General features: G+C 39.1%; 1 protein-coding gene across 2 annotated transcripts in view; it reads left to right on the forward strand.

Moving 5' to 3' along the window:
- Window positions 1–476: 476 nt before the first annotated feature.
- Window positions 477–15,917, forward strand: part of CUL4A (cullin 4A) — a 38,021-nt gene continuing 22,580 nt past the window's right edge. For both annotated transcript variants that reach the window (XR_004355337.1, XM_032679662.1), the window contains exons 1-8: window positions 477–677; window positions 1,250–1,365; window positions 5,522–5,625; window positions 7,701–7,770; window positions 9,494–9,567; window positions 10,981–11,143; window positions 13,732–13,821; window positions 15,075–15,157. Coding sequence is in view for 1 of the 2 variants with exons in the window: in XM_032679662.1 (XP_032535553.1) it covers window positions 512–677; window positions 1,250–1,365; window positions 5,522–5,625; window positions 7,701–7,770; window positions 9,494–9,567; window positions 10,981–11,143; window positions 13,732–13,821; window positions 15,075–15,157 (866 nt within the window). In the remaining variant the exon portion in view is untranslated. The remainder of the gene's footprint in view (window positions 678–1,249; window positions 1,366–5,521; window positions 5,626–7,700; window positions 7,771–9,493; window positions 9,568–10,980; window positions 11,144–13,731; window positions 13,822–15,074; window positions 15,158–15,917) is intronic.

Raw genomic sequence — 15,917 nt, forward strand, 5'->3', positions numbered from 1 at the left:
GGACTCGGTTGTCTGAGCTGGGCTGGAGGGAGCCGGTGAGCAGGGCTGGTAGCTATTCTGGACGGGATGCGCGGCTGCTCTTTGGGTCCTGCTCCGGCTGCCCCTCGGCGGCTACCAGCAGGCATAGCCGGGAGAAGAAGGGGGGGGCTCCAAGGGGCTGCGAGGCGATGGCGAGAGGAGCTGTCGCCGCCCGCCCGGCCCGCGGGAGGCTGCCCTGGCCCGGGAGCCATCTTGTGAGCGGAGATGCCACTGCCCGAGCGCCACGGGTGGCCGAGACCGGGGCACGGACGCGGACCCGTACAGCGAGCCGGCCGCCGAGGCGCCCCGGGGCTGGCAGGCGGCTGTCGGTGCCGCCCGGCCCGGCGGCGCTTGGCAGCCGCCCGCGGGCAGTGGGGGAGGGCGGCTGGGTGGCGGCGGAGGAGGAGGAGGGGAGCGGAGGCGGAGACCAAGCGGCCCCGGCCCGGCCCAACCCAGCGCGTTGCCCCGGCCGGACACGGCGCTCGGGGCGGAGATGGCGGACGAGCCGCAGAAGAAGCCGCACTTGTCGGCCTTGGTGGGGCACACCAACGGGCTCACCAAGCCCGCCTCGCTGGCCGCCACCGCCACCCGCGCCGCGGGAGGAGGAGGCGGAGGCGCGACCGCCTCCTCCAAGAAACTCGTGATCAAGAACTTCAAAGGTGGGTACTGGGCAGGCCGGGCCCTCTGCCCCGGCAGGTGCGCCCGGCCCCGCCGTCCGGCCCCGGCCCGACCTTTGTTTACCGCGGCCCCGGCCGCTCCCCGCCCCTTCGCCGCGGCCGGGCCGGCGGGGCCCCGCAGCCGTCATTCGCCCCGCCGCCTTATCGGGGCGAGGGGCGGCTGCCCCGGAATGATACCGCACCCGCCGCCGGCACTGTGCCCGTGCCAGGGCTCCCGGGGACACGCGTGGGGGCTCCGTGCGCGGGGGCAGCGGCGGCTGCACCCTGTGGGGAGGGGGCAGAAAGCCACCTTAGTGTCAGCGCTGATTAGAGCCAGGCGAGGGTCGTTACCTCGCTAAAAGTAACACAGGCGTCAAGCACAGCAGCCAGGGGATCATGTCCGTCGTGCAAGGGTTTGGTCGTCTCGGGTGGAATTGGTGTTCCCTCTGGCAGTGCCAGAGTTACACGGTCAAGCGCAGCATGGCTTGGCAGGACTCGATGGAGCAGGGTGAGCGAGATTGCTGCAGGCTCCTCTTGGGTAGCTGTTTTTCAACTAGTTGTGTCTTACTTCACAGAAAGACCCAAATTACCCGAGAATTACACTCACGACACCTGGCAAAAACTACATGAAGCCGTGGGAGCAATACAGAGTAGTATTTCTATTAAATACAACCTCGAAGAGCTCTACCAGGTAAGGCACATAGGATTTTGGTTTCATTTCTTTGAGTTTAACGGAAAGTAAATAAACTGCTTTGAGACTTTCACAGAGCACACATTCAACATAAAGTATTTTGATTTGTTAAAAGCTGAGTGTATTTTTTGAACGCTTTGCTCCATGCTCCATTTCCAGTCAGTTTGCAGTTTTATATATCAGTTCCTTGGAGAGTTACCAGGATCTCGGCCCATGAAAAAACAGTTTATGGTGGGAGACACAGAAAGCTATTCCTGGGCAGGGCTGAGATTTCTCTTGGTATCTTCAATACTCTGCCCACTCAACATACTGAAAGCAGGATGTTCCTCTAACTGGCTTATGAAGTTATATGTTTTATAATGATTTTTGTACATGGTATGGTCTCTTGTAAATAGTGAAGTTGAAATGTTTGCTATTATTAGATAATAACACAACACTTCAACATCAATACTTTTTGGGGAATTGAGAAGGAATCTCAATTGAGCAGGCAACAAACTGTCAGTTTACCCATGTTTCAGATTACTGTTATATTTACATAACAATCAGGATCTTAGTTTTTTTTGTTCAGGTGGTGAAAAAGTATTTCTGGAACATCTGTGCTAACAGAGTAGGGACTAGGAAGGGTAAAAGAGAGACATACTCATGAACCATTTCTTTCTACTTTCTCAGTTTGTATGTGATTTAGTTCTATGTTATTTTAAATGTATGTACTTTGAGGTATTTAAGTGAAGTAGTAATTTTTTACAGTGATCATGTTATAAAAAATTACCAATGCACCAAGTTAGTTACGAGTTTTTTGTGGGTGCAGGTGTTTGATGTGCAGATGCCCCATCTGTTGATGCCCTGGGCAGATCAGGACTTAAGATACTATTATGCTCACCTGACACTTTCTCAGTGTTCAGTTGAAGTATGTTTGATGTTGTCTGCAAAGTGCAGACTTTGAGAGAGAGGAGAAGACCAGCAGTTCATATTCATGCTCAAGAAAATCAGGCTGGTTTTGAGAACTGACTGTAACTATACTTGTCTCTGTGATTAGTAGGGTGTATAATATATGGATCTAAAATGAGTATTGACTCAAATGTATATTGACTTGATATAATTTATTCCTTTTAAATAGAAAAATTGACTGTGATGTATTCATCTGTTAATACTTGCAGGTTCTCAGAGTTTGAATTGCATAATATATTTTATTGTTTTAAACTCAGCATTTCAAAAAATCCTGCTTTTTCATGCTTAGCTAAAAAAAAAATCCCACAGATGCTTTGAGCGTTACCTAACTTGTTTTCAGAGTCTCAGAAATGAGATTATAGTAATATGGGTATGAAATCGCTGGGATACAGGCTTGAGTTTTGGCAGAAGAGGAGAAGAGAGATTTCAGAGAAACTGTGAAGGGAGAACTGTACTTCTTGCTTTTTCTCTTTGCCTGCTTGTTTGTAAAAACGGCACAAGGCCGGTTGAATAATCTGTGAAGCAGCATATCAGCAAGATTTCTGTGCAGAGGGTGGTAGCAGTCAGTGTTCCTGTGCACAGACAGGTACTTACGTGCCAAAGGAATAAAAGATGAGGTTCAGCATCCATTTGAAACCTGATCTGTACTTACAGATCGTTTTAATTGCCTGTTGGTGAGCACAGTGTGCATCAGTTCTTACTATTGGGGCTTTTTTTTTGCCTTTTTTTTTTTTTTTGAGTCTTTCTCCAGCATTATAGAAGGAAGTGAGAGGCCTGCTAGAGTTCAGTGCAGTGAGCAGGCTGAGGTACTAGCCTGCCTTTGAACTTTCTGATTTATTTATTTAATTTGGCTCAGTGGCTGAGGAGAAACCAAAGAACAATGACGAGGCTTTGTAGGAAGCCTGAAGGCTACTCCTTTCCAGGCATTAGAGGCAGCATGGGATCAGGCATGAAGGTGATTGGCAGAGGCATAGTCAGTGAGCAATGGGAGGGTGGCAGCCAATTTTTTCTGACCAAAATAGAAATGATGTCTGGGATTGGTGGTAGATTGCACAGGTTTTGATAGAAGTAGCTTTTACTTGGCGGGATAGAGAAATTGGGGCAGTTCGAAGAATTGAGGAATGAGTGATAAAAATAATGGGAAAAAAAATTACCTTTGCAATGAAGCCCTAAATAACCTGAAATGGGGCACCACTGCCCTTCTGGAGGACATAGAATAGGGCAGTGTAGTAGTAAAGGAAAAAAAAATTATGAGTCCCGACTAGACTTTTATTTGGATGAGTGGATAGGAAAAACTATGTCTGAAGAAACATAACAAACTATCTGCAAAACAGATAGTGTGAATACTCTTTGTTCCAGGTGTCATTTTACTTACCTGTTTCAAGACCAGATTAAAAAAAACATAATATCACTGTGTGATAATTTTGTTTGTTTGTTTGTGTACTTTAATGTTGTATCAAAATTGAGAAAGCCATTTTTATGTACATTTAAATAAAATTACATTAGATAGACAATGCAGAGAACTCTATGAAGCAGATTGACTTTACGTTTTGGAAGACAAACTCTTCAGTATGTTTGAACCTACAGAGAGAAATTATACAAGAATTAGCAATAACTTGCATGGTAAATGTTAAAACAGAAGCCTCTGCTTCAAACAAGTTATTAAAAGGTTGATTTGAAACAAAACTTTTACTAGATCTGTGTGGGTGAAGAAGCTAAAAGTGTCATCTCTCTGCTATCGTTGTAGACATGATTATTACTGTATCTTTTTTTCAAACGAAATATGCAAGATGAATAAGAGTCAAATCAAGTTTCTTCAGAAAGAGAGGCAGGAAAAACTGAATTAAACAAATGGTGAATAAGGAGGGAATTACTTGATTTCATGCCAAAACAAACCAAAAAACGAAGCAGGAACAAGTGGCACGGAGGTGGTATGGCTGCAGGTTGTAATGCACTTTAAACCAGTGCTGTTGCCCAAGGAATCATAAAATGGTTTGGGTTGGAAGGGACCTTAAAAGATCATCAAGTTACAACCCCCCTCTCATGGGCGGGGACACCTTCTATTAGACCAGGTTGATCAGAGCAGCTCTCTTTTTCCCCTTACCTCTCTCTTGGCCTGTGCACTTGCTAGCCAATGTGTTTGGGTGATCTTAAACTGCAATAGAGTGAAGAACATCTAGTAATGCTTTGACAAAGAATTACATGCTGGCATTAGGCACCATAATGTTTTATAATACAAAGAAATAAGACACTAAAAAAAGCTAGAATTTGGAAAAAAATCCATAAAGGCCTAGCACTGCAAAAATACTGAAACTTTGTCTAAGTTCACTGATGTTACTGGAAAATTTATCAACAAAATGTGACATTGTAAATCGTCTTGAGTGAAGGAAAACATTCTTTGGTCAGTTTTAGTTGCCCAGGTGACACAGTACTTTAAATGTTTGGCAGTGTTCTCTGCAGTGTTGCCTCATAGCATAAAGGCTGCTGCCATTAATATAGTGACAAGAACATTTGGTTTGGGGCAGAATTGATCTCCTTAGTTAACTAAGAATAAATGCTAAACTAAATTCCATGAGCTCCCAAAAAATCAATTAAAGTCTTTATATAAGGGTTAATGTGGGGTTGGGGGCTTTTTGGGGGGGGATGCTGTTAAATTATTTTTTCCCTTCAGTTTATGTACCTTAGCGTGAGTATGTGAATCAGTACAAGTATTTGGAAAGAAATAAGTTGCTAAAAAGACAGGAAAGTAGCTATTACTCGTTTACCATTTAAAGAGACTAGTTGAAAAATCTACCCTACAGTATTAAGAAATTAAAATATTTGGTATGATTGTGTTCCCCTTCCAAAAAAGCACATGTATGCATGCACTGAAGGATGCACAAAATGGACCTGCAGGAGGAAATCTGCTGCTGGGCAGTATTGGAGGAGGTAGAGTTCTGGTCATGTTTAACAACACATCTGAATTATGACCCAGATTGTGATGGTGGACCTTGTTTGCACACAAAATGTAGCAGAATAAGAAGGGACCAAAATAAGAAAGGAGTCATGAAGTCTGAATTTTTCTACAGAATTTCGTTTTGGTGTTTTGGGTTTACGCGCACTGAAACTATAATACTGAATTTTTTCCTTTATTGTCAGTGTCAATTATACAGACGCAAAAATTTGAGGGTGTTTTTGTCTCATTCGTAATCTTGTTTTGTTTTTTTAGGCTGTTGAAAATCTCTGCTCTTACAAAGTCTCTGCTACACTGTACAAACAGCTACGACAAGTCTGTGAAGAACATGTGAAAGCACAAATCCTTCAATTTAGAGAATATCCTTTTGTCGTGCACAGAAATGATTAGAATTATTAGTTTAAATAATTATTTTTAAGACAACACTCTGTAAAAATTACTCCAGTAATTTTTTATTTGTTAAAGAGGTTCTTTGACCACTTACATATTTTCAAATTGGGCGTTAGCAACTTTAATCATCTGGGTGAATAATTTTTGTGTATCTATAAGTAGCATGCAAATAAGAATTTACTTATCATTTTAATAGGAATGCAAATTTTACACCTAATCTATAAAATTTTAATAGCACTCTGAGATTACACAGCAGATATAAATTTCTGTGGCGTGTGAGTAGTAGAGATGCTTATGGCAGCAACAGCGTAAAAAAAATAGTGATTTTTTTTCAACAACAGTAAAAGAATTCTCAAACATAAAGTGCACCTGTTTGACCAATAATAACTAGTGGTCAGCAGCAAGTGTCACAAAGGCATTCAACAAGCCTTCAGGTATCTTATGTGTACTTTGAGAGGTTCTTGGGAGAGAGCTCTAAGTTCAGGAGATCATTTGGAATGCACAGATGTGAAGTTCTTTGGTAAATTTTGCCTTGGTTTACTGAAGTTACATTGCTGGGTTTTTCTTCTGTCTCAGTGGGTCACAGAAGTGCCTGTAGATCTTCTGTGGACACCTGGGTGCAACCAGACCTGTGGTCTGAATCCAGTCAAGCTTTGCATGCTGAAAAGGTGCTTTATATGATAGTTGCATTTTGTGTAATAGTCTCGGATCTGCACTTCGTTGGGCAGTAGAGTCCCTGCTCACCTTGCTGTCCCCACATTCTTGGAAAGTGTATTAGCAAGCAGATGCTGGATGGAGGGTGCCATATTGAACAGATACTACACTACTGTGGCTGCTGGCAGTGTTTCCCAGGTCTCTGTATGTATTTTAGTAGCAGCAATTGATAGGATAAAAAGAAAGAAACAAGGGACCGGGGCCTAGAAAGAGCCTTCTTTCCAGGTGAATGCTTTAAATGTGCTTTGGATTATGACTCAGGTTCTCACTTCACTGCATTTCCCAAGTAGGTGCCTACAGTCATAAAGAAGATAATTTTTTTCTTCCTGTTACATAGCTAAATACTAACGTGGTTTTGGGTTATATGTTTTTGGGGTTGGGTTTTGTTTTGGGTTTTGGTTTGTTTGTTTTTTTTTTTTTGAGTCCAATTTAAGGAGTCTGGCTTCTACATAGCACGTTAGTCAGTACAGTAGTCTCTTAAACATACCTGATGTCTGAGAACCAAATCTTATATTCTGCTTTAAAGCAGAGTACAGTCAACCATTTTTTGCCTCCCTGCTTTTTCAGACTTTAGATTTATCTTATGAAGAGATGTTTTAAAACTTTACTTTCACCCTGCCCTCTTGACAGAACTGGTGGATTGGAGAGTTGAGGATTTTGTATTTTACAGGTATACCACTTTATGTCCCAAGGACACGAGATCAGATTAATCAGATTTGGCCAGAGTGAGTTGGAGATGATAATGTGTGGGAGCGGAAGGTAAAGCCTCATTTGGATTTACTCATATGACACATGAAAATTCTGTTATTTTTGAATAACAGTTGGATCTGTTGTGTAATGAAGAAAGTCTGTAGATTACTTAGGGTGACCTGGAGATGTATATGAAAAGAGTGGTATTTGGATTTGTTGAGGATTATTTAGAACTGTAACTGCTTTTGAGAGATTAGGGTCACTCCTGTTGTGCACAGTGTGAACTCATTAAACAAACAAAATAACCTTTCCATCCCTCTCACCTCGGTTGGTGACAAGGGTTTTTTTGACACTGGTGGGATTTCTTGTTTAAATCTATTTTAAGGTTATACAGTACAGCCACTAGATGGTATTACTGAAGAGCAGTGAGTGTTATTCCTTGAAAACATAGGGAGGCCTTTTGGAGAACTGCCAGCCCCTGTGCTGGGCAGAAGCTCTGCAATTAACGGTTTATCTCTGACAGGCACAGTAACATTGAAATATCCATGGAGCAGCTTTGCTTAATGGCTGGCAAAGATCATCTCCAGAATCTGGCCTCAAAAGATACTGGCAAACTAGTTTTCCTTAATGGGTGCTGTACAGATTCTCTGGATAGTCTCTTATTTTTAAAGAAGATAAATAAATGCTGGCAAGATCATTGCAGACAAATGGTAAGTTGAATGTTTGTTCACAGTACATATCCTTGAGTTGCAAAATCTGGCAAAACCGAGTTTGTCATAGTTTTAACTTGAGACTGTGCTACACCTCCTCCAACTTTCAGCATTGCTTTTTGCTTTCCCCTTTGCTAGCTGAGGGCAGTTTTTTGTTGAAATTTAAGTTCTGTTGTGTTACCTCTGACTTTCATTAGTTTCATGTGAAGTTGAAATATCATTCAGAAATATATTGACACCTTGTTTTTTGTGGATGAAAAGAAAAACTAACCAGGCAATGCTGAAACTGTTTGCAGTTTATAATTTAAAGTAATCGGAGAATCCACAATCTTAGCTTTTAGATAGCTTCAAAAACTAGGTTAATTTGTGACTTTTTTTTTTTTCAAAGCAGAGATGATAATCCTGACTAGAGAGCAAAGAAAGGGGTAGATTAAAGAACTGAAACCTGTTTTCTTTCTGCCTTTCTTGTCTTCTACCTCCACAATGATTTATGTTACAGAAGATCTTCTCTCAAACACTCTCCATGAGAATTGTGCTGTTAAGAAGGCATCACAATAATTCCAACCCAGCATTTTATAATGAGTTTTTATTGCATTGTCACTTAGCTTTACCTACAAATGCCCTAAATGGTTGAATTTCTATTTTCATTCCTCAAATCCACTTCTCTCCTTCCCTGTGAGGGATAGGTAGAGGTGTGTGATTTTTATCTGAATTAAAATTGTAAAGTGTTAGGGAAACTATTTGAAACAAACTCAACAGTCTGATGAAAACAGAGTTGAAGTGTATTTTCTTGAAAATGTAATTAAATTGAACCTCTGTTTTTATAAAAAGGCTTTTACTATGAGCAATGACTTTAATTACTTGTGAGCATTCTTTTTTTTTCCTGCTTTCCTTAAAGCAACAACCTGTAGCAAGTGGCTTTCTTATCCATGTACTGGATTAGCACTTGTGGTATTTAAGAAAAAAATCAGGCTTATTGCTGTTTTACTTTAATATGCTTGGCCAAAAGCTGTGTCATTTTGAGAACTGCTTTCAGAAGCAATGAAATCTTTTAGGGAAGAAGTAGAGGGACAAATGTGTATCTGGCCTGGGGGTGAAGTAGTTACTGACATCCTGATTTATGCTAATGCTAAACTTGAGAGTTGGGCAGCCGTTTTATGAGCAGAGTTAAAAATGGATTTTGAATGCGCAAGAGTAATAGGCTAAAAAAACCACCCCACTTTTTAATTTAAGAATGAGATAATATATTTTTATATCTTCTTTCTCCTGTTAGATTTAATGTGTCTCTGTTTTTTTCATGAATTTTGGAAGCTAACTTTTATTATGAAAAGATCTGTTGCACAGCTAATTGCTGTCCCTGCACAAAGCTGCCTTTTTTAAATTTTAAAGCAAAAACCATGGCAGCATGCTAGTTCAGGGTTTTTACTGACTGTCTTGGTGGTACTGTTCAAATAGCTTATGTATGTCCTAGCAGGTTAATAAAACTGTATAGTTAATGGTTATGAATTTGAAAACTGTCTGGAATGTACTTGGCAATACCACTTAATAGTATTAACTTAATAAATTGCATACCGGTGACTGTAGAAGTCACCATAATAGTTGAAGATACCTGCATCAGTAATTAAAGTGCATGTCTATATGATGTAATTTTTTAGAATTTTTACTGTAATTTAAAATACCACATGGTGGTGAAGAAAAAAACGTTTTGTTTATATATTTTCAGATCATGATCAGAAGCATTTTTCTATTTTTGGATCGTACCTATGTGCTTCAGAATTCAATGCTTCCTTCTATATGGTAGGTATCCATGTAAGTATTCCTGAAAACCTTTAGAGTGCGGACATGCTATGATATTTGCAAAGATAGAAAATAAATTTTTCACATTATATTTGATCTATTTAATATAAGATCTTTAAAATTTTATGTCAGTTTATGGAAATAAATGTGTCAGCATTTGCATATACATCATTTCATTGTAAAGTGAGGGTAAAAGAATGTCTGTGAACATAAAAGTCAAGGTATATGACTACAAGCTGTAATTGTCACAGCACGGGTGAGGAACCTCCTCTTGACTGCTACCTCTGCACCTTAGTACTGGCCCAGCATTACTTTAGCTGCTCCTATGGTTTTGACAAAACTCAACATTTCATTTCTTACTCTGTTTTTTTAAGTAGTCAGATACAGTGACAAGGTGCAGATTATCTTTCCAACACTGGCCTCTTAAGAGTTGAGACCTGTGTCTCAGAGCATTGAGATAATGCTTTTGTGCTTTCAGCCCACCACAGTTGAATCTTAGAGCATTCTGTTTTTAAGCATCTCTCCTGAGGGGCATTTTATATCATTGCCCAAGCAAACAAACCCAGGCTTTGCCAAAAATTTCTGGTATTGTTACTTCCTCTAAAGAAAAAAATAATTGTAGATAAAGTACTGAAGTAAGAGCATGTCTTTTCCCTGCCTGGCTGGTCTGTGCTCTTATGAGTTCCGTAGGCTGTCTGAGGAGCTTGGCATCTTTGTCCCATCTCTGGCTTGTCCAGTGGACATCTTTCTTCCCAACCTTTGCATTAGTTTTCTCCAACTCTTTGTGCTAGGCTTCCTTTTACTATACATTGTTCAAGAGGTCTGTTCTCATACTGGGAAATTCCTTTTATTGAGATCTGGATACATGTGAAGAAATTGGAGGTAACAAGTTTTATCTAAGGTTCCTCAATTTTACATGGCCAAGACAGTGTTTAAAAATTGGCTGCTTCATGGCATAGAGGCACCATTTTTCATCTTGGCATGAAAAAAGAATCTGATACAGGTGATAAGATCCTAAAGATAAAAAGAATTCATGCTTTTGAAAAAAAACTTACAAATTGCACAGAGATTAACTGATCCAGGGAATCTTATGTTAAGGTATATGTTCAGATTTTTTGTTATTTTTTAACAGAGAAAGTTATGCTCTATTATGTGAAAGATGGACAGGCTGCTCACAGTTCTCAGCTGAAATATATGCATCTGGTAGCATGTGACCTGGTATTTTTATGATAATTATTGTTATAGTTTTGTTAGTGGACAGTGTCAAAAAGAATATACACACCATTTTTAAAGTCTCTTTCTGCATATTATATATACACTATATTTTATATGTATTTATTTTTCTTCAAACTGAGATACAGATTTTTCAAAAGAATCAACAGTGTGACTTCCTGATTTTCAATATTCATCCAGGGATATGGGGCTAGAGTTATTTAGGAACCACATCATTAGTGACAAGCAAGTTCAGACCAAGACTATCGATGGAATCCTCCTGCTGATCGAACGAGAAAGAAATGGTGAAGCTGTGGACAGAAGTTTGTTGCGGAGTTTGTTGAGCATGCTGTCTGATCTGCAGGTGAGTACAGCAACATTCACTAACACCTACGTTTAGAAACACAAGTTGACTCTTCTAATCCGTGTTTTGTACAAAAATGATTCTGTTCTTCTAGTAAATGTGCTTCACAGTCTAGCTGTTAGATTGATAAGATTGCCTCTTCTTTAGCTGATATACAATCTTTTATTCTTTGCTTGTAAATGAGACCTCTTTGCCTGTTTTCCTTAGCTGAGGTAATGGCCTGCAGATCTTAATAGATTTGCAAGTCTTTTAGTATGTGCGATATTTTGTCTGTCTTAATCACTCGTTGTCTAATCCCAGTGAAATTAAATGTAGGAAAATAAAAAGACCCACTCTGTCACTGTATAAAGGCATCACTTTGTGGAGTCCAGATCTTGGGTCTGTATCACAAAAACATGACTGTATTGGCAACTTCTTAGCAGAAATGCCAAGGATAGAATGGGATGCCAAGTTAAGGCCAAGGTTTTCAAATAGATCATGTCAAACTGTAACTTACTGGAACTTTCCATCAGCAGAGATACTGAGTAACCAAGGGGACTGAAGAATGCTGTGCTTCTGTCCTCACTATAGGTTGTCCTTGAATTGATGTTGCAGCCTTGTGTGATGTGCAATGAAACTTAGAAGCAGTCTTTTGCTCTTAAAAACTGTGAGGGTACTCCATTTCCAAGTGGCATACAGCATTACGAAACTAGCTGAAGGTTAAAATTAAAGTCCTCCTAAAGGGGAAGACTGCATAAAATAGTCCTTTTTGGTTAGGCAGTTTACCAGCTTTTCTGCCTTTCATGGTAATCCTCTCAAAGTTTGTTCTGTAGCTTTCTCTAGCATACCAGAAAAGTTAATAACTAATTATCCTGTTCAAGAGAAAAGGCAAACTTCTGTCAGTGATTTTCAGATCGTAACCTGGAGGTCCAGATCTGATTTGTGTGCTTTTCCCCAGATTCTTTCCCTATTGTTATTTGCCAAGTTTCTCTAACTGCATCATCTCTTTCTAGGTGTTGATTTTTTTAATATTTATTAATTTTTAGTAAAGTACTCTGCTGATTGAAAGGACACGTTCCACTTTATTGGATCCTTCTTACAGAATTTAAGTCTGCATTCTCCTTCATTGGCTTAAAAATGTAGTTTTCCCTTTTTTTCACTAGGAAAAATAAGACAGTCTGATCTGTTCTTTTATAGTAGCTGTTGCTTCACTGAGATAGAGATATGCTTGTATACCTGTAATTATATGCCAGGATCTTTACTTCTTCCTCTTTGAACAGAAGATAGCTCCTGAAGAAAGATTAATTAAGCAAATCTTGTATTTTGATTTAAAACAATTAATTTCCAACTAATTTCTGAGTTTTAGGCAATTATGCAGTTGAGGCCCAGCTGCTGAAAATTGGTTCCTCCTTGCATAAATCCTACTCTATACCTGTTTCCTATTATAGAGGTTTAGATGTGTTTTGTGCATATATGCATATACTGTTAATGTTTTTTTCAGTTATCCTGATAGAAAGGAAGGTAAGAAATTAAAACTAATATTTGATTCTGTTGAACGTGGAAGTAGGACAAAGAGGAGTCTGAAACAATGAGTTGATGTCTACTGGTGCTGCTGAGTTAGTGAATTATCATGTTCTGAATGCTTGTCAAGCTAGAAGTTTCATATTTAAGTTTGCATTGAATAAAAAAATTAAGCCTTTAAAAGTCATAAAATGATAGATTGGTTTGGGTTGTAAGGGACCTTAAGGATCATCTAGCTCCAACTCCTCTGCCATGGGCAGGAAACCTTCTTCTAGAAGTCCTTAAGAGAAAAAAAGTGGTCACAATGTAATGAGTTTTACAGCTGAGCAATATGTTTTGGAAGAAATATTTTCTTCTATTCTTCTACCACACTCAAGGAATCTTTCCCTTTTCACTGTCCCCCTGTTTACATATTATTCCCCTAGCTTCCTTTTTCAGACTGTTTTAACTTTTTTTTTATAGTTGTCCTTTCTAACTTAGTTCCTTTCTATAATAAATTGTTTATCCTTATGCAAAGATATTTCAATGTCTGTGATTGTTGTTGATGCTCTTTTTTGCGCACCTTATTCGTTACCTGGAGAAAGAGATTTCACTTTATTTGGTATAATTCTTTTTTCTTGGGCCACTTAGAGAAACTTGGCAGATGTGATGATGCTTTACTGAACATATTACTGTTTTACTGATGAGAATTACCTGTTTTGTGCCGATGTTTCACTAGTTGGAAGTACTTTTTTCTTCCACAGAAATATCAGTGGAGTTTTGAGCTCAGGTGGATTGGATGTCATTGCTGTGCTGTGATGTTGGGTACTGGTGTTGGGCTGTGTGCCTTAAACAGAAGCCTGTCAGTTTAGACTGTTTGAGTACTGATGACTGAAACACACCATTGCTGTGCTAGGAAGTCAGCTCTGATCTCAGTCTTTCTAAAACCAGTGGGCAAACAGAACTTCTGTGTTAATGTAATTTTACTCTGACACTTCTCACAGTGGTGTGCACTTTTGAGATTTTACTTACCCTCTATACCTGACAAACAAAATATGCTACTGTTACTGGGAGCTTAATGTAAGTAACTAAATTAATTTCTTGAGCAGGTTTACAAGGAATCATTTGAACAGAGATTTCTGGAAGAGACAAATTGTTTATATGCTGCAGAAGGCCAAAGATTAATGCAAGAAAGAGAGGTAGGTGCATGCCATAGATGATTGCTTTTATGTTAGTTTTATCAGCTGTGGGATTACACGAGAACTTGTGGTAGTGCCATTGTGTATTAATATTCAATGAAATTTACTGGCAGACAGTGTTTCATGTGTTTTGATGTGGACCACAATTGTGTCAAAGGGAAGAGCAGACTCCAGATTGCCATGGTACTTGATATATATAATTAAGTGTGGAGTAACCCAGTGACATTTTCTGTAGATGAAGCCACTCTACCAGAAAGCTTAAAGGTGTGCCATCAATATTATTTTTGCCAAAGAGCTGTAAAATGTCCACTGGCATCATTTTACTATGTGGTTAATACCGAAGTGAACAATTTATTTTTTTGCTGTTTTGTTCTATTTGTTTTGCAGTTTCTTTTCCTTAATTAGTTAAATAGACTTAATATATTTTTGTTTTCTGTCCTCTTGAGATAAAATTATGTCCTGTGGTGGGGAGCCAGCAAATGTGGGTATCGGAAAATGTATGCATTTCTTGGTGGTCTGAAATACAGAAGACTATGTTTAGTATTCATTTTAGCGCAGAGTCACTACAAACATTTTGAAAACACCTGTTTTCATTGCACTGAGATGAATCCTTGTGTCTAATTCTGCACCATTCACCTCATTCCCTGGTGTTCCAGTGGGACCTGAGGTGAAATGCTTCGACACAGATATTGAAATCAAGGGTCTTACTGCTTTTGTATATCTAGTGGAAAGCTGCGGGAAAAGACAAAAGGAGTGAGGCCCTAATGTACACACTATATACACGTACATACTTATGCATATGCACATATATATGCACAGATGCATATGTACATGCACATACATGTGTCATGATATGTTCTAAATGTGTTAACTCTCCATAGGAAAATATGCTGTACTGGAGAAAGGGCCATTGAAATAATAGAACTCTATGGTTCACACCGACTGCAAACCTGCTCCGTGATTCTTTATGGGCTAGCTTAGCTCAGGAGGATTTTGAGAAAAAACTAACTTACCCTGAAAAATTCTCAGATTTCTGTTTTTCTCTTCCTTTCTGTCAGGTGCCATTATAATATGTTTAATATGAAGTAACATTGAATAATAAAAATATAGATTATGTAGTAAATAACGTTCTGGTGAAACAGTTCTTTCCAATTCATATTCTCTTTAGATTTGTAGTTTAAATAATTGTCATGGAACAATATTATCTGTCTTTCATACCTTTGTAGCTGAACTTGTCATTCTCGTCTCACTAGGTCCCAGAATATCTTCACCATGTTAATAAACGTTTAGAAGAAGAAGGAGACAGAGTAATAACATATTTAGACCACAGCACACAGTGAGTACAAATTTTGTCAATTTTAGTGTAAGTCAAGGCTCCTTCATAAATCAGTATGATTATTCATGGTTTTAGAGACACAAAGACTATTTCTGCATTATCTTACATTATCAGTGCTTGTGATACAGCTTGGATTTTTAAAGACTTCATTTTTATCAAAAATTATTTCTTTAAAATGAAAATATGCTTTTGGTAAGAAGAGAGAAACTTGTCCAGAAATACCAGTCCTGTGTACTGCAGTTAACGAAACATTATATAAGAACTCAGATTTGCATTATCAAAATAACATTTGATTTTAGGCATTCATATACTGATAACAACTGTAACCACAAATCCCTTGCGGGAAAGAAAGACTCATTAGAAAAAAAAAAACCAGTCAAACAAAAAAAACCCACAAGAAAACCCAAACAAACAAACCCCACAAGGGCAGAGGACGACATGAACATCACTCATGAGCAGTTCAGGATGTGAATTTAGCAGATCATCATCTTTGGTGCAGCTGCTGCCAATGTACTGTGTAGAGTAGCTTGTCCTTTTTTTTTCCCCCCTGGTTTTGAGTAATAGTTTGTGTTTTCGTGGGTTGAAATGTGCATTCAGGAAGTACTGCAGAGTCACTGACACAGTATTTAAATCCATACATAATTTGTCCTGCAGTAAGCACTTGCCTTTCTTTTTTTTTTTTAATTAAGAACATAACATTTTATTTTATCTTCTAGTCTTCCAGATGATATATTGGCATTCATTCGGTGTCAAAAGGATA

Source organism: Chiroxiphia lanceolata, chromosome 2 (assembly GCF_009829145.1).
Source record: "Chiroxiphia lanceolata isolate bChiLan1 chromosome 2, bChiLan1.pri, whole genome shotgun sequence".
Lineage (NCBI taxonomy): Eukaryota > Metazoa > Chordata > Aves > Passeriformes > Pipridae > Chiroxiphia > Chiroxiphia lanceolata.